Genomic DNA, 25,192 nt, shown 5'->3' with positions numbered 1-25,192 from the left:
TTACGTTTTCTATTGTTGAATTTTATTCATCCATCTGTTTATTTTTCCCGTTTATTTTCTCAAACATAAAACTGTTAGAAGAGCTGTCAAGGAGAGGGCGTTAGCGAGTCAGTCAGCTCGGCTGTCAATCATCTTTCTACATCTGTCCATCATCCTGCTGGAAAGTCTCTTGGCACTACATAGTAGTCTGTTGTCCAGGGCAAGAAGATGAAAAGATCAACAGGATGACATCAAAGTCTGTAACGGTTTTCTTCAACCACAGATTGTAGAGCCTGTCCAGATGGTTCACGTATTTTTCAAATCCTATGAATTTGTGATTGTCAAAAAAAAAAAAGTGCAAACACATTCCAGTTAACCTGGCAGCAAAAACCAGCCCTGATTGGTGTCTAATGCACAGTAAATTTGAAATAACAATCCAATGAAAAGGATTCCTACTGGACTCATCAAGACTAAAAAATGTAAACAAATTTGTGTTGGGGTGCTAGCTAAAGTAATCCAGGATGTAAACAAACGCTCAAATAGGAGCTAGTGCACGGGGCTACTGCCAGGATTGGTTGAGAGTCTTAGCCAGGAAAAGCCCTGATAATACTTTGAAAACATTGTGGCTCTTAATTACACATCTTTTTTTCCTGTCAAACAGCAAGTGTCCTCTGCATTTCGTAACGCAAATCCAAGCATCTCTGTGGACAGACAGGAAGGGGACCAGAACAGGTGCTCCTCGGTTTTCGAACGCACTCCCATAAATTTATCAAAACTTCACTTTGGTCAGTAAGCATGAGCCTCACTGGAGAACTAGTGACAGCACAGTCCACTCGGGAGGAAAAACATTTCACCGTGGTGTGAAAAAGTGTTTGCCCCTTTCCTGATTTCTTATTTTGCATGTTTGTCACACTTAAATGTTTCAGATCATCAAACAAATTTAAATATAAGTCAATGACAACACAACTGAACATAAAACAGTTTTATTATTTAACCTTTTATTATTAAGGGAGAAAAAAAATCAAAAGCTACGTGGCCCTGTGTGCAAAAGTGATTGCCCCCTAAAGCTAACAACTGGTTGGGCCCCCCTTAGCAGCAACAACTGCAATCAAGCGTTTGTGATAACTTGCAATGAGTCTCTTACAGCGCTCTGGCCCACTCATCTTTGCAGAATTGTTGTCATTCAGCCACATTGGAGGCTTTTCCAGCATGAAGCGCCTTTTTAAGGTCATGCCACAGCATCTCAATAGGATTCAGGTCAGTCAGGCACTCCAACGTCTTCAGCCTTTGAGAGGTGGACTTGCTGGTGTGTTTTGGATCATTGTCCTGCTGCAGAACCCAAGTTGCTTTCAGCTTGAGGCCACCAACAAATTGGGGGCGGACATCCTTCAGAATTTTTTTGGTAGCCAGCAGAATTCATATTTCCATTTATCACAGCAAGTCTTCCAGGTCCTGAAGCAGCAAAAAAGCCCCAAACCATCACACTACCACCACCATATTTTACTGTTGGTATGATGTTCTTTTTCTGAAAAGCGGCGTTAGTTTTACGCCGGATGTAACGGGACACACACCTTCCGACAAAGTTCAACTTTTGTCTCGTCAGACCACAATATTGAAACAAGCCTTAATATTGTTTTGTTCAGCAGTGGTTTTGGTCTTGATCATCATTGTTCCACATTTTCGTAATTTGTGGATAATGGCCCTCACTGTGGTTCGTTGGAGTCCCAAAGCTTTAGAAATGGCTTTATAACCTTTTCCACACTGATAGATCTCAATTAACCTCAGTTAAGTTATGTCTTAACGGGGGACAATCACTTTTTCACACAGGGCCACAGAGCTTTGGATTTCTTTCTCCCTTAATGATAAAAAGTTTCCTTTAAAAACTGTGTTTTGTGTTCAGTCGTGTTGTCATTGACTCATTTAAATGAGTTTGATGATCTGAAACATTTAAGTGTGACAAACATACAAAAAAATTAGAAATCAGGAAGGGGGCAAACACTTTTTCCACACCACTGTATTTTAACGTTTTGGACTCCATTATGTCTCACAGTGCACCAAAGAAAAGGAAAGCCATCACCATGGAAGTGAAAATGAGCATCAAAGGAGGCCAATATTGGCCACTCTTTTGGCTCAACTGTGGCGAGCATCATTAATAAAGATGATTAAATGCTAATGAATGCTAAAGGGGTCATGGATTTGGTGCGCTGTTACAAAGAGATAATCCTTCCAGACTACATAGAAAGTCCTGCAAGACAATAAAAGCAGTTCTCTTTTTATTACTGTTTCTTTTCATCTTTTTATGATGATATTTTATATATATTGCTTATGTTTTTCTCTGTAGACCTGGGGTGTCCAAACCTTTTCTAGCGAAGGCCACATAGTGAAAAATGAAAGGATGCAACTTTGCCACTTGGATATCTTGTAACATTTGAAGAAAAATAAACTGCAGTTCAGCTTTGTGATTTAGGCGAAATGCTACTAAAATGACATTTATATTTCCCCATAATATTGCAATTTTGCCTAAAATTCGTTTTTTTTCTCATTAAAAAACATTTCTCTTAATACTTTGACTTTATTCTGACAAAATTACAGTTGTTTTTTTCAATTTCTGCTGTTTTTTTTATTTTTTATTTTCAAACAATTTCAAGTTTCCATTTGGAAATTTTCTTCTCGAAACTGACTTTATTCCCATAGTATTTTGACTTCATGCTCATAACTTTGTCTCCAACTTAATATCCCAAAAATTACAACTTTATTTGTTGTTTTGTTTCTCGTATTATGACTTTTTTTAAAATTATTTTTCCTTTACATTTTTTTAACACTATGCTACTAAAATTACATAATTTTTACTCATATTACAGGTTGTTCTCATAAAATTGCAACTCCTCGTTCAAATACGATTTTTTTCTCGTAATATTTTTACTTTAACTTCTAAAATTTCTGCTGTTTTTACCATTTCTGCTGTCCCTTTTTTAAAATAATTTTCCAAATATTTCAACTTCTTGTAAATATTCTTCTCATAACATTATGACTTTATTCCCATAATATTTTGACTTTATTTCTGTAATATTCTAACGTTTTCCCTGACGTAATTTCCCCAATATTAAGTTTTGTCATATTTTTAATATATCTCATAATATTCCATCTTAAAAAAAAGGTGTAATATTTCAAGGTTATGCTACTAAAATGACATTATTATTCCTCATTCCTCACTTTTTCGCTTATTTTCACTTTATTCTTTTTCTTTATTTATTCTTTATTCTACATTACTGCTGATTTTCCATTTTTGCTGTTCTGTTTTCTTGTTCAGTTATATTTTTAGGACGTGTCTTTGGACACCCCAGGTGTAGGTGTTCATTTAGGTGTAATTTAGGTAGAATAAGTTCCGACTTAAAAAACTGGACTTACATCACAGTCTAGGAGCGGAAGTGGTTGGTAACCCGAGGACCACCCGTACCACAAGCAAAGGAACAAAAAGGAAATAAAACCTTTTCTTTTGTTGGCCTACCTCGATGCAGCGTCATTGCAAAAACTGTACAAACATCTCAGATGTACAACTATGTCACATGGTCCGTTTTTCTACTTGCTGTTTTCTTGCTGATCTAGATGGGTTGTAGATTTGCCATGCTGGTCTGGTCCACGCTGCGTGTCCGCTGCGTGAAGCAGGATGAATCGCAGCATGAATCGCAGGATGGTCACGTGATGGCTGTCCCACAAGATAAAATTGTCCTTTTCATTGTTCCTTTCTTTTCCTTTGAAAACGACACGCTGCAGTCGGGCTGTGAGGAGTGGAACAGGTTTTTTTTGTCCAAACGGAGAAAGAGCGGATGATACAGCGTCCTTGTCGTCCCGCCATGCTGATGTCCTGATGAGGAAGAGGAGGGGCGGGTGGAGCCGATCGGGGACCAGCGGCGATACGTCCGTGTAGTCATGGTCTGTGACCAGGAGCGGTCGAGTGGGTCCAGCCCCTCCTCCCCCCCAATCAGGTCCTACCCCAATTGTTACCGCCCCCGCCCCCGTCTCAGAGCAGCAGCACCTGCAGACAGAGGTGGCCCCCCCTGGCCCTCCACTGTCAGAGGATGATGCAGCAGCGGCACAGACGCTGCCCGCCTCCGTGCACAGAGGGAGGGGGCGTGACCGGGGCAAAGTAGGCATGGACCTTGATCTCTGGAAGATGGGCCTGTCAGGCAAAAAGACAGATTCACACTAGGGGACAAAAAGAGCAAACACGCGTCCCGGTGTCCCTTAAATGACATCCAGCTACAGAGGAACCTCAGCAGTGGAAATCTTTAGACGACCACAATGTATCCCACAGGGCATCCTGGAATTGTTGCAGATGCTGGATAGTATCTGTTTTCCATACGTTCATTTATTTGAGGTGGCCCCCATGATTACATTTGGACCGCCACAGAAACATTTTGGCGCTATCCTTTTTAAAAAAAAAAAGATTGTTTATTTTGATACATTTTTAAAATGTTGTATTCATGATATTTTATTATTACTACTAGATTGGACACTCTAGTGGAGTCTTTTAGTTTATTCATTTATTTTATGTGGTAATGGTAAAATGTATTTGAGCATGCATACAAGTTACAGTGGAATACATCACATATGGCTTTATGGCTTTACATAAACCTCATTAAGACCCAAATGTGCAAAATCCAAATTCTAGCAATTTTTCAACTGCTCTTAAGATTTTGATGAGGTCTGTAATGCCACTCTAGTGTAGCCTTTTAGTTGATTAATTCATTTTATTTATTATTTTTCTTTATTATTCTTCGTATTTAATTATTATTATTATATTCATTATTTTGTTGTTATTATTAATGTAATGGGACACTCTAGAGGAGCCTTTTAATTTATGAATGTATTGTATTTATTATCTTTTATTATTTATCTTTGTTGATTTTTATTCATTTAAATTTTATTATTTAATTTTTTTATTATATTTTATTGCATTTATTACTATTTACTTATGATACTAATTTATTATTATAATTATTTTCATTATAATGGGACACTCTAGAGTAGACTTTTATTTATCTATTTATTATTATATTGTATTTTCATTTATTTTTTTGTAGTTTTATTTTATTGATTTTCTAAATTAACTTTATTTAATTTTATTTATTAAATTAATTTAATATTATGGGACACTTCAGAGCAAGCAGGGGTGCCCATTATGTAGATCGCAAGCTACCAGTAGATCGTGAAGGTATGTAGTGTGGGTCGATCGCATAAATTCACTTGTAGCGGCAAGCGTCGTAGAAAAAAAGTCACTTGTTTGATGGCTTTGCTTCGCGTCCTGAACTCCACTATAGAAATGCGAGTTGTGTACATTTCCGCTTGTTAAAGTATTATTTCATGACTAATTGGAAAATGTGCCCATTGCAGAAACCTTTTTAATATGTTGCCTTGACATCAGCTGCATTGTCTTTTGCACAATCATTTCCATTTTTTGTATATAGCCTTTCTCCTTTCATGCATTCTCAGTGACAATTACATGCTCACACACTCGTGCACCTTTTTATACACATACAAAGATACCTGTGCACACGTACATATGCATAAAGTACATAGGTACTTCCCCACATTACTCACTGAGTTAACCAGGGTGTTATTATGTTGTTGCTTTTATTAGTGACGGTGATGTCTGCAATATGATTATAGTTATTACATTTGTGTGCGTTATAGTTATTGTCATTCTGATCACTATCATAGTTCATCATTTCATTACTACTATTGTGTGACTGTATGATGCAGTATTATCATTGTGGTTGTTGATATCATTTATTTTAGATATCATGGTCTTTATAGCCATCACAGACATTTGCTGATGTAGTCCTGTTTGTTTCTGTTGCTTTGGTATCGTTGTCACAATTGTTGTTGCTGCTGTTGTTCTTGTCTCTCTCTTTTTTGTCCCCCCTTATCCCTGCACCCCTTCTGTTTTCTTTTCTCTTCTTATCTATCCCCTTCTGCTCTGGTCCGGCCACTCCAAATTTGCATAACAACAATATGTCAAAGTCAAATAGATTCTGTATAACAGGGGCAGTGTTTCTCACACTTCCCCCTGGCAGAGCAAATCTGTTTGATAGCATTTGCAGGTAGCTAGCTGGACGTAATACAGGAACTGTGTATATAATGAACACCATGCAGCCATTTTAACTGACATACTACTCAGGTTATGTACACAACTATTGAGGAATTATGTGTAATTTATCTTTATTGCCATATTGAATTGAATTGTGAATTGCTGAATGATATCAACTACTTTGATTACCTGTAAACTTTGAAACAGTGAATGTGAAATATTAATCATTAGTATTTAATAGTAGTAGTTTCGAAGTTTAGCGGTTACATTTTATAAATTTGTATGTTTTATAGTGAGAGATAGATCATGCTGACTTGTAACTTGCATGCTGAAAAGGTGTGTGCACCCCTGATATACCTGTACATGTACAACGTACATAAATACTCATATTTATAACAATATTACACATTTCTATATTTAGAAATATTTTCTACATTTATAACGTGAGGTGCCTGTCGCTCGAAGTCAGCTGAGATAGGCTCCAGCATACCCCCGCAACCCTAATGAGGAGAAGCGGTATAGAAAATGGATGGATGGATGATTAACAGGAGGTAGATCTTTGGGACTTGGTCCTTTTAAAAGTGTCTCGCAGTCTGTGTGAGCACCCCTGCTTTCGAGTATCCTGTCATTAGAATTCTGTCCACTGGGTGGCATTGTAACGCTGCACAGTCAGAGGCACTTCAGCTTGCTTAAAAAAGCAAACAACGGAACCATAAAAAAGCACTACCTATTATTTACAAAGTACCTGCAAAGCATGCTGGGTACTCCAGTGGCAACTCCTCCTCGACGCTATAATATAGTGAGCTATTAGATGTACAATGACGTGTTGGTTATCTTTAAAATCACCGTACACTTCCACGGAGCCCAGGAAACATTGCTTCAACGCTGTCGGTTGTGTTGTTGCGGTGTTGTGTAATATACTCGCTCTTAAATGACCATGCGGCCCAAAAGAGACGCGTTTTCCTCTCCGCTTTCTCATGCACTCCACGTGATTATACACATGACACCATATGATGTGCGTTCCCCACACTGACCCGGATCCGCTTGATGCCGGCCCGGGTGACCTGCTGGCAGTCGTAGAGCTCGATGCGCTCCAGCCGGTGGCAGCTCTTCAAGTGTTCCAGGGTCACGTCGGTGATAAGGGGGCAGTTGTCCAGCTCCACCACCGTGAGGCGCTCCTGGCCACAGGCGCTGCTGCTCAGTGCCCGGATGCCGTCATCCGTGATCAGCTCGCAGTGAGACAGGGACTGTTGAGGACGACGACGCACGGTGAGGGCAAAAGACGGCAGAATAAAAAACAAGCATGTTGATGATGACCCTTACCAATGCTTGCAGGCGGGGGCAATGGATGGATAGTTGAACCAGGGTGTTGTCTGTCACCTGGGAGAGGACAATCTTTACTCAAGGACGCGTCTGAATATTCCAGTGTGCATGTGAGCGGGAATGGAGTTAAATAATTGTGTGTAGTTGCAATCCTCTCACCAAAATACATTCTTCTAAGTCCATTTTTTCAAGCTCGTGGCAGTTCTGTCAGGAAAAAAACGCAGACGGTGTGTGTGATGACAATCTGCTTCCATAGGAAGACAGATAGCGTGGGAAAACTCACCCTGGCCAGCACGGTGAACCCAGCGTCTGTGACATGGGAGCATCGAGCAGCTTCAAGGATCCTGGAACCATGAAGAGTACATTAGTATCACACAATATACAGAACCGCCAATGACTGTCCATTAGGGGTGGCCAAACTTTTTCCAGCGAGGGCCACGTAGTGAAAAATGAAAGGGTATAGTTTTGCCACTTTGGTATTTGGTACAACAACACATGTCGATATGCTAACACGTCATATATATTAGATATATATTTCAAGAAAGATATATATATCAAGAAAAACTGCATCTCTGCTATGTCATATAAAAGTGTATCACTCTTAAATGTTTCAGATGATCAAACGCAGTTTTTAAATGAAACTTTATTATTATTAAGGGAGAAAAAAATCCAAACGTACACGGCTCTGTGTGAAAAGCGTATGAACGCCGTTACAGGCCCAGCCTGGCCTTTAATCATCAAATTTGCGGCTGACACTACAGTCATCGGCCTGATCACTGGTGGTGTTGAAACATCATACAGAAGAGAGGTGGCGGACCTCATAGCTTGGTGTCATGATAACAATCTCCATCTCAATACAGATAAGACTAAAGAGATGATCATCGACCCAAGAACAAGGGAAAAGGAGCCGCATAGACCCCTGTTTATTGATGAGACTGAGGTGGAGAGGGTCACAGAACATTGTTGGGGCAGCCCTCCCCTCACTGCAAGACATTTATAAATCTAGAGTCTTACGAAGAACACAACCTCATCAAGGACAGCACACATCCACAACACTCATTATTCACACTCCTACCGTCAGGCAGACGCTATAGGAGTTTGAAGTCCAGGACCACAAGGCTGGCAAACAGCTTTTACCCACAGGCCATCAGGCTTCTCAACAAAGCACTCACACACGCCGCACGCAACACACGCACACACTCATAGCACTTTATTTATTTATTTGTATTATTTATCTGTATTAATGTCTCTTCTGTTGTTGTTGCTTAATTTATTGGTATTTATGTTTCTTATGTTCTTATTCTTTCTTGTGTTTTCTTTCTTTTCTTGGGAGAATGAACAGAATAAGAATTTCATTGCATAGTATAACTGCCTGTTTTACTGTGCATATGACAATAAAACTCTTGAATCTTGAATCTCAAAGCGGGACAGGCGTTAAGTCATTAATGCAAGCAGACAGTTTGATGTGTCTTTCTACTACGTGAAAGTTTCACATTGATCTTACTACCATGATTATGTACGTAACACTTCATGTTATGTACATTAATGGAACAAGATGAAGTCATTTTGTGTGTGTGTGTGTGTACATCACGTATGTGTTTGTTTGGGAAATTCTGTGTTAACTATTTAAGAATGTTTGTACTTAATGTGATCTTGTGTTTACGTTTCTCTTGCTTCTGTCTTTAGAGAAGTCTTGGAGGAAATCCACGGGCTTGGAAGCACATACAGTAAAACAACAATAAAAAAAAAAAGAGTATGTACAAGTTCAGGTGATAATTTAGCAAACAAAACGATGTTTTCAGTCTTTAACATCTAAATGTATAAACATTGTGCTGAAACTACTGCTAGCAAATGGCAAATACTAGCTTTAGACTTGGCTTTATAACTTTTTCCAGACTGACAGATCTCGATCAACCTCAGTTATGTTTTAACAAGGGGGGGGGGTTAAATAATCTTTGTAAATTTCTTTTGTCGTAAAATGACTTTGACACAATATTTTGACTTTATTCCCACAATATTATAACTTCTTCCTCAACCTAATTTTCCAAAAATTACAACTTTATTTTTTTTTTGTTTGTTTCTCATAATATCTAATCTTATGACTTTTAGTAAAAATATTTTTTTAAAAACATTATAACTCTATGCTACTAAAATGACATAATTTTCCCTCATATTATGACTTTATTCTCGTAAAATTGCGACTTTTGTTCTCATGAGAATAAGACTTTTTTCTCTTAATATTTTGACTTTATTCTAATAAAATTACATACATTTTTTCCATTTCTGCAGGGGTTTTTTTTCAACTATTTTGACTTGTTTCTTGTAATTTTTCGTAATTATGACTTTATTCCCATAATGTTTTTACTTCTTCCCAAACCTAATCCCAAAATTACAATTTTGTTTTGTTTTGTTTCTCATATTACGACTTTTAAAAAACAACATGTTTTCTTCAGCTTTATGCTACTAAAATTACTTTTGTTATTTTTCCTCATAAAATTATGAGGTTATTCTTATAACATTAGAACTTTTACTCATTAGATTAGAACTTTTTTCTGTAAATATTTTTGACCTTATCCTTGTAAAATTGCTGCTAATTTTTAATTTTTTCTTGCTGCTTTTTCAAATTTTCTTTAATTATATTTTAGAATGTGCCATAGACCAATAAAAAAAAACAGCTGCCGGCCACAAATGGCCCCTGGGCCACAGTTTGGACGCCCCTGGTGTACAAACTAATCAGCTCAGATCATGGATGGATCGTCTATGACCTAACCATCCTTTCTGCTGGAAGACAAGACAAGAGCTACGTTTTTCGTTCCACTTTCTCATGCATCCCAAATAATGATTAAAGTTAAAAAATGAACTTGTTATATATAATGAGTTTTCATCAACAGGCTCTTTCCAATGATGCCTGCTTTGGTAAAGAAAGGTTCTTCTTGCTTACTTGAGTCGGGGACAGTTGAGTCCCAGTGCAGTGAGGGAGGCGTCAGTGATGTTGCTGCAGCCAGACACACACAGGATCTGTAGCTTGTGGCATCCTCGGCACAGACTCACCAGGCCGTCGTCTGTTATTTGCTGCAGGTAGCACACACAGACGCAAACAACACAATAAACACGTCCGTTGTAAATTACTGGCGGCCTCTTGTGTGTTGTTTTTTTTTTCTCTCACCATGCAAGACTGCATATTTAAGGTGGTGAGCTCTTGGCAGTGCTTCTGAAGGTGCTTCAAGGCGCCGTCGTCCAGCTGCAGAACAATAACACAAAACACAAAGCTCTTTATTAACCGCATCCATCATTACTATCAGGGTTACTACTGTTTGGAGACGCAATGCATGGAATAACAGAGCACAATGAGAGTACCTGCGTGCAGCCTCTGAGGAACAGCGCTCGTAAACCCGTGCAGCCTCGAGCCAGAGCGTCGATGCCGTCGCGTGTGATCTGGTCACACCAGGACAGATTCAACATCTCCAGCATTCTGCAGCCGTCACTACACAACGACACACAAGCATACAAGTCATATACTAATGATTGGGCAATTATTAGTGTGCACAAATAATATGCAAATATTTGTGTAGACAATTAATGTGCAAATAGATATTAGTGGGCAACTATGAGTACGCACCATTATTGGGCAATTATTAGTGTACACAATTAATGGGCAACTATTGGTGTGCACCATTATTGGCCAACTATTTTTGCGGACCATTATTAGCCAACTATTAGTGTGCACAATCAATGTGCAACCTTATAGTGTGCACAGTTCATGTGCAACTATGTGTGCACACCATTGTTGGGCTAATATTAGATCCCACAATTAATGTGCACCTATTATTGTGTACCATTAAAGGAAAACTAGTAGTGAGCACAATTAATGTGCAAGTGTTAGCATGCATTATTATTGGGCAACTGTTTTTATTATTGGGCAATTATTAGTGTGCAGAATTAATGGGCAACTATTGGTGTGCACCATTATTGGGCAACTATTTGTGTGGACCATTATTGGCCAACTATTAGTGAGCACAATTAATTGGCAACTATTTGTGCGGCCCATTATCAGGCAACTATTAGTGTGCACAATCAATGTGCAACCTGATACTACCTGAACTATTATAGTGCGCCCCTTATTGTACACACCATTATTGGGCAACTATTATTGCGCATAATTATTGTGCAGCTATTAGTGCACACTATTATTTGCCAACTACTACTGTGCACTATTACTGAGCAACTATTAGTCCGCACTATTATTTAGTACCTATGTGTGCACACAATTAATGTGCAACTGTTAGTGCGTACTGTTATTTGGCAATTATTAGTGCGCACAACATATGTGCAACTATTTGTGTACACTATTATTGGGCAACTCTTAATGAGCGCAACTCATGTGCAACTATTTGTGTGCACAGTTATTGGGACAGGACAAGTAAATGGACGGATGTCACTTAGCCAGTATTCATGCTCAATACGAAAGTGCAACTATTAGTGCCCTGCTCGCCTTGCAGGAAAAAACAGGATCCACGATTTCCCCTTCAGGTAGATGAAGTAGTGAGGCATTGAGGAACCAAGGAGGTAGTGTCTACCTGAGGGCCTTGAGGGAATGGTTGCTGATGGACACGCAGGAGGTGAGATCGAGGTGCTTGAGCTTGGAGCAAAACTTGCTGAGGCTGAGGCAGGTGCTGTCTGTGATCTTGGTGCAGCCGTTCAGGTTCAGCACTTCGATGTTTCGACAGTTCTGTGCAAAAGTCCTGAGGAGGACCAGCAGTTACTGTTTATCGTGCGGCAGGAGAGAGCAATGATGATGACGGTGATAATGCGCGACTGTGACTGAGAGGGAAAGGGTCTTACTTCATGGAGGCGTCCCCCACGCTGAGGCAGCCTCTGAGGCTCAGCTGTCTCAGGAAGCCTCCGCAACGCTTGGAAATGTTCTCCACCACGCGGCCCTGAGGGACACACAAACAAACAGAGACAGAGGAGAGTCACAAGGGAAGAGGATCAGCTGTGACGTCACTGTCAGCACCAAAGCCTACTGACCCAGCACTAAGCCTGGGGCCGGATCAGGCAACTCAACACACACTGACTGCAACTTTTACACCACAGCTCTCACCTCGATGTCCGTTTGGAAGTTGAAAAGGTCGATCTTCTGCCAGTTGCTGCCATCCAGGGCCAGAACGTTCCATGCCTGTCAGATGGAGGAGTTCATCATCACGCTCTACTGTACAGACTGTGTTTCTAATGCTCACAATAAAGGCTTAATCATTCACAACAGCGCTGCCGAATATGCCCAGCAGAGGATGCTACACTGCAATGACATCAACCCACTCTGGCCCTTGACCAAAACAATGTCAGCGGTGGGCGAGGCTTACCTTGGATACTTGGGCACACCTACAGAGTGTAACCACATCCAGATAGGAGAATATTCTACAGGGAGTTGCAAAAAAAGATAAAAATAATTAAATGAATAACTAGACAACCTTAGATCTTAAAAGGTCCCCTACGATGCAAAAATGACTTTTTCATGATGTTGTAAGCCCACTTTAGAGAGAACGCTCACTTTTCAAGTTGCGGCTTTTCATCAAGGAAAAACCTCTTTCCCCAGCCTTCGCAACACATCTTAAAAATGCACCGATGCCAACAATCCGTCAGTCGGCTTCGGATGTAGGAGCTCTATAAGTTTGATGATCATGTAGCTTTTCTTCAGTGAACAGACTACCAGAGCATGATTTAAAATGTGAGTGTAATCTTAGCACTTTAGCATCACATAGCGATGTTAGCATTGACAACTTTTGTGTCCCACTGTCCCATTCCTTAATGTTACTACGTTGTATGTGACATATGGCATGTTTCGTTGAATGAGTGCAGCATCAGTTACAGTGTACAGTCGTCCCTCGCTTATAGCCGTTAATTGGATACAGACCCAACCACGATAAATTCATTTCTGCAACATAGGATTCAATGTTAAGAAATGGAATGTTTTTGTAGTTAGAACATAGAAAAGTTATGACTTTCTAAATACGATTTCTTACATTATTAGAGCTCTGTAGACATGAAATAAACCACAACAGTCACCTTTACAATCCTATTATTCATTGTTTACACCGGATTGAACAACTATCATGCTCAGGAACTCAGGGACAGCTGCTAGCTAGCTAGCAAGCTAACCAGTTAGCCTTAAATGCATTTCTTCTAAACTTAAGAAAGAGCAGGGCTAAGTAAGAAGCCACAAACTTACCACTTCCACATGGAATGGGAGGAGAACCTTTTTTCAGTCTGCATCCATACATCCAATACTACACATCACTTGCAATATGTTTTGACGAATAAAGACCATTGTTTACCATGAAACAGGCATCATTCATTCATTCATTCATTTCTGGAAAAAAAGCGATATAGCGAGGGAGCGATAATCAAACCGCGATATCGCGAGACACGACTGTACATGCCAAAAGTCGAAGTACTTCTTGGAGACACAATACACTCTGTTGGAGACAAACACAGCTCATTAGCATGAAAGCTACACACACACAAACTGTCTAAATTCCACCATGAAGGCTAGACTTTGACCAACATGCTATTGTGCGGTCTCAGTGCCTTATATAAAATAGTTAAAAAGACTATAATATGGGATTTATTGCGGGTGAGACAGAGAACAAGTGGCATTGTTTATTGGGTGCAGCAGAGGCCCACACACTCAGCCACAATGGGACCGCATGCAGCAGGCTTCTGGGTCAGCTCAATCCATTAATCTGCCAATGAGTAATCTCTGCCACTGAGGGACACGAGGCCACGAGGGGACACATACATTAACGCAAGGACACACACCCACACCCACGCACACACAGGTAGAGTATAGGGAGCCCATCTGGAGAATATTGCAAGTATTAAAGGACTCGTGACCAAGCTTAGAGCACAACAAGATGAGGATGAGGATTGCTGGTTTGGGGGGGGGGGGGTCACGCTAGGACATGTTAGCATAGCCTGTTGTGACGTGAATAAAATGGACACAAAGCGAAGCAAAGAAACATGCACGCACCCACGCACGCACACACAGTGCTTGTCAGGTACCTCAAGGGTGCTGAACACGAACCCCCAAAACTCACTCAACAACGCCCCCTACACATTTAAAAAAAAATCAAGTTTCGTAAATAGTCACCAAATTTGGTGGAGACGTTTGTCATGACAGAATGCACAAAAAAGTCTCAACAACCCATGTTTGCAAACAAACAGGAAGTGGGCCATTTCGGTTTGGACCGGCCTTCCTGGGCCATAATAAGGGGTCGTACTAAGTGACTAATTCCGATGGCCATAACAAGGGGTCGTACTAAGTGACTAACTTCTCCTAGGGACTTCAACTAAATGCGCCCAAAGATGGACGATGATAAATAGCAAAGCGTTTTACCCAAAAGCCAAGGGAGGTCCAAACATTTTTCCATCAAAAGCCACAAAAAATTACAAATAAAAGGATGCAACTTTGACACTTTGATATTTTGTAAAGCAACACACGTCGATATGCTAAGAAGTTACTGTACATATATTCCAAGAAAAAAAATACATTTCAGCTTTGTCATAAAAGTGTATTATGAATATGAACTTCAGTCTTTGCTCGTTTTTTCCCCATTTTTGCTGTTGCTGTTTTTTCATTTTCCAAATATTTGTGTTTAAACTTTCTTCTTAAATAATCTTTGTACATTTTCTTTTATTCTCATAATATTGTAACTTTTTCCACAAACTAATTTTCCAAAAATGACAATTTTATTTTGTTTTGTTTGTTTCTCACAATATTCTGACTTTAATATAAAAAATAACCTATTTTTTCTTTAAATGTGACCTATTATGCTTTTCCTCTTTTCTGACCTATAAATGTTGTTAGAATGTTAGAATGTTGTATTTTTGTGTTAAACGATGCCAACGCGTCATATAATGAGGTTTGCGCATCTTCCCAAGCTGCAAGTACCAATTTACCGGTATCCCAACTGTGTTTATTTTGTATAAGTAATCGGACAAAAGGGGTTCAGCAGCTGTCCGGAAGTCCTCGGGGGCGCTTGGGTGTGTGACCAATCACAGCGGAGTGGTCTCGGGAGGAGGCGTAACTGGAGGAGGGCCTCGGGTGAAGTAAATGACACAGAATGTTTGGGCGGGAGGCAGGAAACACTGCAGGAAGAGCTGCAGAGTCTGGAAGATCGAGAAAGCTTTCTGTTGGGGTTATCACATGTAGCTGCTCTATAGGAGTCCACAACTCAATACAAAGGCCCGAAAATGAGTATAATAGGTCCCCTTTAATATTTCAACTTTATTTTTATTCTTTATTATTTTTTTCATTTCCGCTATTGTTTTTTTTTTCTTTCAAACTATTTCAACTTTCTTCTTGTACATTTTCGTCTTGTATTCATGACTTTATTCCCATATTTTGACTTTATTCTCTTAACATTAGAACTTTTTCAAAATCGAATATCCCAAAAATTACAACTTTATGCGTTTTTTGTTTTTATATAATATATAGAATTTGTTTTTTATAAAATATTTTTTTCTTTAATATTTCAACTTTATGGCACTAAAATGATGTTATTTTTCCTCATAATATAATGATGCTATGCTCAGAAAATGATGACTTTTTCTTGGTAGCCTCCAACATTTTCATTTTCATTTTTTTTTTGGTTTTCTTGTTAAGATTATATTTTTAGGGTGTGCCCTGGACCAATAAAAAACATCCCTATGTGGGTGGGGCATGCCGACAATGTCTGATGGCCAATCTGATGACTGAGCACTAAAATGTAGATGTTATTAACTCTGCTCCACATGGTCAGGTTGACATGCTCGCAGCTTTAGTTATTATTATAATCAACATCATTTTCTGGCTATGTCTGACCTCACGTTACAGAAATGAAAGTCTGGTGGACTCCCCCTAGAAGCCTGTGGGCTCGGTGTCCTGCGTGAGCCTGTACTGCTTTTAAATATTTTATGATGGCAGAATAATCACTGTCCATTCTTGAACATCCTTTCTTGTGTATGTAGGTCTTTTAGTTTGTGCACTTTTGCAACAAAAATGATACCTTCCTCTTCAGTGTTGATGACGTCATGATCTTGTTGCAAAGACTCTGATTGTTTTGTGCTACAGATTCAAATAAGATGCCATCAAATCCTGCCTTGTTTCCATTCCCAGCACGGTGCGCAATCAGATTTTAATGGCGCATGCTCGCACTTGTTGACAAACACCTGTCCCTTCAAGCATGGCTGGAGCGCTCTTGTCGTTAAAAAGTCTTGGGCCGGTTGCTATGGCAACTCCGACCTGACGTGAATTTGGGTGGCGATGCAGGCTGCTGTGTCAGGGCTTATGCAAGTAAAAAGAACCCCAAACAGACCGGTGCTCATTTGTCAACGTGTTACAACTGTTCCCACAGGACAGCAATCTATTTGTGGCTGCTGTGGGCTGCGTTTTTTTTTATTTTTATTTTTTATAGTTGGCTATGCTGCATTTGCAAAAAGTGAGTAAAAGAAAAAGAAGAAAAGCAAAACAAATATGATTAGAACAGCGGTGTCCAAAGTGCATTTGAGGCCCTCAGATGTTTTTTTTATTGGCCTATTCTAAAAAAAATATAATTCAACAAGAAAACAATATATATATATATATATATATATATATATATATATAAAATAATAACAAAAACATGAAAAATCTGCAGTAATTTAAAAGAGTAAATTCAAAATATTAAGACAAAAAAGTTAACAAGAAAATGTCGTAATTTTACAAGATTAATGTGGTAATGTTATGAGAAAAAATAATATCATTTTAGTTGTTAAAGAAAAAGATGGGGTTTTTTTAAACTCCTAATATGATGACAAAAAATCAAAACAACAAATAAAGTTGTAAGTTTTTGGGAAAATTAGGTTGCGGAAAAACTTATGTTATATATAAACTTATTGTTACTTGTTACTGCTATTGTTACGAGAATAAAGTAAAAATGTTATGGGAATTAAGTCATAATTACCAGAAGTAGTTGGAAATAGTTGGAAAATTAAAAAAAAAAAACAACAGCAGCAGAAATGGAAAAAAATAGCAATAATTTTATGAGAATAAAGTCAAAATATTAAGAGAAAAAAAGTTAAAATTTTACAAGAATAAACTTGTAATATTATGATATTAATATAAATAAAAATTAAATTAAAATAATCATTTCAGTAGCATAGAGTTGAAATAAAGTTGTAATTTCTGAAAATTACAAAGACTATTTACAAAGAAAATTTGCAAAGATTATTTCAGAAAGTTGAAATATTTGGAAAATGGGAAAAAAGAGCCCTCGGCAGCACCTACTGCTCGTTGACAAGCGAGTCTTTTATAGAGAGTTTCTTCACTAGATATGTCGCTTGTCGCTTCTGAAAAAGAGTCTCTAGAGAGCTCTGAATACGCGCTATACTATATCATAATATAATATGATATATAATATGGCAACGTAACAAAGTCGCCAAGTTGGCAAGATCAATCCTTCCTGCTACGCGGGTGCGTATGCGGTGTGTTAAGAAGCAGAGGTACAATGCCATCTACTGTACGGAGTTGGAACGACAGGCTACATTGACAGTCCCGTTATAATGTGTTTATGAGCGAGGGCCAACAGGTCCAAATGTATTTGTGGCGGGAAACACTGCACTATTGTGGGACCTCTGAGATTTGTGGTGAAAAATAGTATAGCATGGGAGCTTTAAATGCAGCTATAACCATGTTAAGAGAATATCCCCCAGTCGAATAAGTCAGTACCCTTTTATAACCTTTCATCAGATCAGACAAGCGTGTTGTTTTGCTATCTTGTGACGTTGTCGGTCCTCGGGCTGACTCGCTTGACTCCGAATAGAGGCCGTGATCACAAGACGGTGTTGCTATCTAAGACGTGTTTGTGTAAGAGGCCAGACATGGTGACGCTACAGTGTGACTTTAACAAACAGGCATATGCGTTGTGTAACATAACAGCATTGTCCCCCCACTGAGGGTGCGTTGGTGTCAGTGGGTGCACTGGAGAGTCTCGGGCGGGTCGCAGCTGGAGCGACGCAGCAGCACTGCGGACTTCCCTACCAGCTAAGACAAGCTATTTATAGGACGCACACACACACGCACACGCGCACATACATACACAGAGAGAGACATTCGGTGGAGATACGTGTTTGTTGTTGCAACTGTTTTTGGTCATCTGAATAACCTATTAAAAACGACGTCTAATATGCTTTTCTTTCTTCCATATTCTTCCCAACAGCACAGACTTCATGGTAAACATTTTCAGCAAGCAAGGGTTGCAAACAGATGGACAGATAAAACACCAATTCCTCCGCCGTCTTGAGGAACCACTTGTTGCTAGGCAAAAATGAACATGATACACATTTTTTTCACAAAGAGAATCGCTATGCGAGGTTCCGAAAACTGGAAACATTTCCATGGAAATTCATGGGAATTAACGGGACTTTATGGACATTTTCAGGAATTAGCAGGAATTCAGCAAAATGTTGGCAGTTGGTAAAAATGCATGCGAATATTGTCATTCATCCAGGTCTTTGCTTCTCAGGGCACTGAGTCCATAGCAACTGAACCGTTCAGGTTGTATTAGAAGAGCTTTCGCCTCGCCTCCCAGCAGGCTTCATCGGTTCATGCTCAAGGACTAGATAGGACAGCTCTACTCTTGACTAGATAGGACAGCTACTTTTAAACTTATTGGATTTATCGTACGACGTCATAATTCCCTCACATTGTCCCAATAATTATGGCGCACCCCTAGTCTAGTTTTTAAACATGTTATTAACAAACTACTGTGAAAGGTGTATGAGTTTGTGCGTGTGTCTGCGTATGAGCATAATGTGCATCGTTACTAAATTACTGCTAATTTGTGGTCAATTCCTGTTCATTCTTGACTTTGTTCCAGTGGAAAGTGTCTCATTTTAAATGTTTAAAGAAAGGAAATCCTCAGCTGAACTTTACATAAAGTAAAGTTCACAACTGCTTTGCACACAAAAAAAAATGTCTAATGCTGCTAAGCCCTCGCTGCAAGGTTGTGCGCTATTGTGTTTTCTTTGCACGTTATTCATCTTACCTAAGAAGCAGCTCTTTGGGGAGCTTCTTGTTAATGGGGGCTTCATCGCTGTTTGAGAACACCTGCACACAACAAACACAACAGCAGCGTTATGTTAAGCTGACGCAGCCAAACACACAAACACACACACACGCGCGCGCGCACACACAAAATCATCCTCACCGAATACGCCGGCAACAGCAAGTTAGAGTGTGTGGAATACAAATGTGATTCTTGCACGCTGCTGCGCTATCATTGGCTCGCACTTCTTACAAGCTTAGTAATAATTGCTTCATCCAGGTCTGCTTATCTCATTTAGTCTGCTTGCTTGCTGCACGTCTGGCCATCTGCTGAGCATCACACACACACACACACACACACGCGCGCACAAAAAGCCAGACCTCTACGTGTGCAGAACATTCTAGATCAGGTGGGCTTGCGTTCAGCCGTGAATTTCAACGACGCCGGCGACAACACTCCTCAAAGAGGAGATGAGCGTGTGAGGGGTGATGACTCCCTGCCGCTTCGCACCGGCGCTAAAATGTATAAACACAGCCAGACGAGGAAGGAGAAACAAAAACAAGCTACACATGTCCCGCCGCGTCACATGCAATAGATGAACTCCATACGGTCGTGCGAAAAAACACAACTCTTCCACTGCAGGAGCGCTGCACACAAAAGGGGTAAAAATGCGTCAGAACGTGCACCCCTACCGTGTTGCCTGTGCTATTACTTTTACGACAAACACACCACAAGGCGGCGCTGTTATTAAACCCCGTAAGTCTGATTGAAATTTCTCACACAGCTCAATCAGCTTGTTTCGCTTTGGACTACAATCTATTTGTAGTGGTGGTGAGTTGGTTGAAAAACATGGCCGCCATCAAGCACGATGTGGGCAACTAATTGTCCATAAGTCATTGAGCGTTGATGATCACACTTTGAGGATACCAAGGAATTGGCCATAACCTGCTTTGTTGTTTTCTTCTGTTTTCAGTAGATAACCATACAATCTGTGCTCGACCAGTCGTGCACTCCAGCTGCTTGTCAATGTGGCCTCCACTTCTCGAGCGCCGTGGATTGAATAAAGTGAAAGTAAATTGACCGTAATTGGACCGCAGAGGAGTGAGGAGGAGTCCGGCGGGCAGATAAGTGGCCACCAAATGTCTCCTCAAAGCCAGGACTAAATTTAAACCTGATAACGTAACCTTTAACCCCCCTGTCCAACAACACACAGGGATTGGAGCCATTAAAAAAAAGCTTTGGCGAAGAATATTAACTTTCATAAGGTCATAAAATTGGTGATAGTTGATTTCACTGCTAATTAATCAGGCAGTGACGATTTTAACTGAGCACTCATTTGCATTTATTTCAATATAAAAACAAATTGCAATCTTCTCTTTTTATATGGTGATACAAGAGCAAACATTTGCACATATTGTCAGTTACTGACACACTTAATGATGCATAGAATGTGAAAAATGACTGGACCACACTGTGGTATTTAAAAAGGACCTACCGTAAATCACGGTGTGTAAACTGCACCCGTGTATTAACCGCACCCCCATTTTCAGGCTCACGGTGGGGAAAAAAAAAAATTTTGTTCATAAATGCTTGCCAACTCTTTCATCTCAAATCAACATGCGTAAAGGTACTAAGCAATTTCAAAAAGAAGAAGAAAGGAGAAATCTGCCATCCATCAATTCATCTGCAATGGAATTCATGTAAGAAAAGTTTGCCGTCAACTTGCCAATGATGTCCGCTCGCCAACGCCGGATGACTGACTCGTCCACGCCACGCTGCCGTCCTGCTGCCCGGTTCCCAAACTCTTCTGCATACCAGCAGACGGAAAATTTTAACGCTGCGGTGAAAGATCGTCGTGGCATTTTGAGAGGGTACAGGCCCGGTCACACCGCCCGAACTTTGCTGTAGCGTACCTTGAACGGGAGGAAGAGGGGGCCGAATTTCGACAACGCTCGTCACCGCGCACAAAATGGGAAAAGAAAATGAAAACACGGGTGTTGTCCTAGCGGTGCACCGCTGAAGCCGGCGTTGCTTTAGCCTTGATTTAACGGTAGCGAGTGTTGGTTTAGCGGTGACGCGAGTGGTGATAGAGCGGCGTTCTGCGCATGCGGATCAGTTATCCATGTATTGTACATAACACATAACGCTGCATTGCTTCAGTGTGAATTTGAATAAACGCCAACGTTGTATTGTATTTTACATCATCTGCAATGTTTTAATGGAAACTTAGGTTAGCTTCAGTGCATATAGAGATCGTTTCACTGTGTGAAAATAAAGACAGCCGTCGGATAAGTTAGAAAGAAATTGCATACACAAGCATTTTCAGCAACTGTACAGCAGAGGGCGCTAAAGTCAAAGCAACTGTCTGACCCACAGACAGCTATTCTAAAATGGGCTTCTGGTCAATTTCTCCCCGTACCGAGTTTGGTCACAGACCTGTCATCGAGTTTAACTCGCACCACGATTTTTTGCTTCTTACCGTTGGAAAAAAAGTGCGGTTCATACACCGTGATTTACGGTACTGGAAAAAAAAAGATCCACAAAATGACAGGGCCACATTGTGGTGTTAAAAAAACCTGCAAAAATGCTAGTCAAAGATCCTCTATACAGGAGGGCTCTGCTGTTTTCCAAGACCTACCTGGAAAACACTAGTCAAAGATCCTTGATTTGACAGGAGCACATTGTGGTACTAAAACCTGCAAAAATGCTAGTCAAAGATGCTCTATATCCCAAAGTGGGGTACGCCAATTGTCTTTGGGGGTTTGTGAATAAAAATGAAAAACAATTACCGCCTAACACAATTACGAGGTCACTTGAACGCATCATAGCACAGAGCGCACGGTCATAGCAGAAAGAAGAAAGGAGAAACGAGGTGAAGTTCTTCATTGCTCTGTGTGAGTTATATGACTAAGTAAGTTAGATGATTAAGTTGTGTATTAAGAGTGTTTCATCTTGAAGGTTTAACTTATATTGGTGTTCCAATCCCCGCGCTGCTGTTTTTAAGGACATCCTGCAAAAATGCTAGTCAAAGATCACCTATAAAACAGGAGCACTCTGCTGCTTTTAAGGACCTACTTCAAAAACGCAAGTCAAAGATCCTCTATGTGACGGGGGCTCAGCTGTTTTTAAGGCCCACCTGCAAAAACACTGGTCAAAGATCGTCCATATTACAGGAGCGCTTTGCTCTTTTTAAAGACTTACTGCAAAAACGCTGGTCAAAGATCCTCTATGTGCCAGGACTGCTCTGCTGTTTTTAAGGACAATCTGCAAACATAGTAGTCAAAGATCATCTATAAAACAGGAGCGCTCTGCTGTTTTTAAGGATCTACTGCAAAAACACTACTTAAAGATCCACTAAATGACAGGACCACATTGCCGTACTTTAGGATCTACTGCAAAAACACTAATCAAAGATCCTCTATTACAACAGGAGCGCTTTGCTATTTTTAAGGACCAACTGCAAAAACGGTAGTCAAAGATCCTTTATACAACAGGAGCGCTTTGCTATTTTTAAGGACCAACTGCAAAAATGCTAGTCAAAGATCCTCTATCCAACAGGAGCGCTTTGCTATTTTAAGGACCAACTGCAAAAACGCTAGTCAAAGATCCTCTATACAACAGGAGCGCTTTGCTATTTTTAAGGACCAACTGCAAAAACGCTAGTCAAAGATCCTCTATAAACAGGAGCACTTTGCTGTTTTTGAGGACCTACAACAAAAATGCTAGTCAAAGATTATCTACATGACAGGAGGGCTCTGCTGTTTTTAAGGATCTACTGCAATAACACCGGCCAAAGATCCTCTACGTGACAGGAGAGTGATGCTCTTTTTAAGCCCACTGCTTTTAAAAAGTAACAGGAAACAACTGCAATCATCAAAAGGGTTTCCGTTGCAGGTGTGCGTCACACGACATCCCGTCCAATTTTACGCTTTCTTTAAAAAGATATGGCTCCAGCGCCGTGGCGCTCCGCTTCCTTGCGCCAGCCGAGCGACATTCCCAAGCAGGGAGTTCCTCTGTGCTGTCACGCTCCCTTTTTATTTCCTCGACAGTGCGCCCACTGCCTGCACGCTTAAACGCCATCATAAAGCCCTCATCCCAGGTGGTCCGCCCACCTTCTCCAGGATTGGGCTGGCAACATGCATGTGAAGGTCAAGCACACTGATCACTCTTGTAAGAATCTGAGCAATGCTCAAGGTGGAATCCAGTGGCAATCAATGTGTACAGATGACAGCAAGACTGGAATGTTACAAATAAAGGCATAGGGTTAGCATCGCAACAGGATGATGCAGTGCAGCGTAGCAACAATACAATAATAAACATAGCTACTAAACCATTTAGTGAGCAGCTGTCTGCCATACAAGGTACAAATTGATGATTGGCTCGTCAATTTTATATAACAGCATGTGTCCAAATGCATCGTCTGTGTATAAACTTTGTAAGATCATGCCAAAATGTCTGCTATGTTGGCTCTTCTAATCAAAAATGTGCATTGTGTATTCGTGCAGTTTGTGTTGACAGCACAACTCAATGTGCTGCCCACCTCCAAAGACAGATGCATCCTGATGCTTTGCCTCTAATCTACAGAGTGTTTATTATGTCATACAGGTTGTCCCCACCGCTCATAAAGGTTAGATTTGGTCATGTGACACAATTAGCATTTGTCAACAACACACCATGTTAGTGCTGCAGTGTCAGACATTGTTAAATCTTGCAAGATTTGCCTTAACGGTCATCCTATGAGGTTAAATGTCCGTTCTGTGTGTGTGTGTGTGTGTGTGTGTGTGTGTGTGTGAGAGAGAGAGAGAGAGACAGAGAGGGAGGGAGGGAGATCCAAATGCAGCTTGTGTTGACAGTACAACTCTCTATATGCAGCCCACCTCCGCCCTCCCCACTGGGAGCCGGTCACCTGAGGCGACCGTGGCCGCCAGCCTGGGCCCTCCTGTCCCGCTGTCCTGACCTGCATGTTGTCGGAACCCTAAATAAAGAACTGAATCCCAGGGTACACATATTATACATAAAACATATGTGTACAAACACTCTCAGAGACCCGCCTACGAACACCCAGTGCGTCGCTTATGCAAGCCCCACTCCTCCCACGTCTGGCCGCCGAGAAGCGATCAGTTCGGCGACTGTCCTACCTCGAAGCGGCCCTTAGTGATGCCGTTCATGTCTGCGGCGTCCCTGCTAGCGAGCCGCGTCGACGCCAGCCGAGCCGCTCGGCGCAGCTGTCTCTGTCGCCGTTTTATTTTCGCTTCGGTTTAGGCGGTGGTGGCGGTGTTGCGGGAGCCGAGCAGTGCCGAGTCGAGCCGAGCCAGGGTCCTCCTCCGCCTCGTCTCCTTCTCCTCCTGCCAGACGCTATCGAGGCTCCCGTCGCCCGGGCGCTGTGCGAGGGCGCTGTGGGTGCTCCTTGGACGCCGTGAACGTAGCTCTTGTCGCAGGCCGGCGGCTCCCCAGCTCGCCGTCTCATCGCAGGACTAACAAAACAACAATAATAACATGGACGCTCTGTCGTGTGACTTCACTTCCGCCTCCACCGTCCACATCGTGACGGTGAAGATGAGTTTTAAAAGGCGAACTTCCCTCTTTATCTGAACATAAAAAGACACAAAACGGAACCCGAGTGTTAACCACCACAAAGCGTCCTCTTCTTTTCTCACTCGTCAGGAGAATGAAACCATAAAGCCCGTCGACGTTTTTTCTGTTTACTTGCAGTCCAGGAAGAAGGAGGCGGGGCGTA

At 40.9% G+C, this 25,192-nt stretch overlaps 1 protein-coding gene across 3 annotated transcripts; it reads right to left on the bottom strand.

Annotated features, from left to right (window-relative positions):
* On the bottom strand, positions 1–25,192 carry fbxl2 (F-box and leucine-rich repeat protein 2). Of its 3 annotated transcripts, XM_054763928.1 has the most exons (15): positions 24,594–25,192; positions 22,657–22,719; positions 19,456–19,517; positions 12,754–12,808; positions 12,495–12,569; positions 12,236–12,330; positions 11,971–12,135; positions 10,751–10,877; positions 10,560–10,634; positions 10,335–10,465; positions 7,677–7,737; positions 7,553–7,597; positions 7,394–7,450; positions 7,105–7,317; positions 1–4,159 (listed from the first exon to the last, which is right to left on the bottom strand). In XM_054763928.1, exons 1-15 carry the CDS (start codon positions 24,621–24,623, stop codon positions 4,052–4,054), a joined length of 1,362 nt encoding a protein of 453 aa, XP_054619903.1. In that variant the 5' UTR covers positions 24,624–25,192; the 3' UTR covers positions 1–4,051. The 3 variants fall into 3 exon arrangements, with proteins under 3 accessions (XP_054619903.1, XP_054619905.1, XP_054619904.1); XM_054763930.1 differs by lacking the exon at positions 22,657–22,719; XM_054763929.1 differs by lacking the exons at positions 22,657–22,719; positions 24,594–25,192 and adding an exon at positions 21,182–22,646.

The sequence above is a fragment of the Dunckerocampus dactyliophorus genome, chromosome 20, assembly GCF_027744805.1.
Source record: "Dunckerocampus dactyliophorus isolate RoL2022-P2 chromosome 20, RoL_Ddac_1.1, whole genome shotgun sequence".
NCBI classification, from domain to species: domain Eukaryota; kingdom Metazoa; phylum Chordata; class Actinopteri; order Syngnathiformes; family Syngnathidae; genus Dunckerocampus; species Dunckerocampus dactyliophorus.
This window is presented reverse-complemented; position numbering and strand designations above follow the sequence as displayed.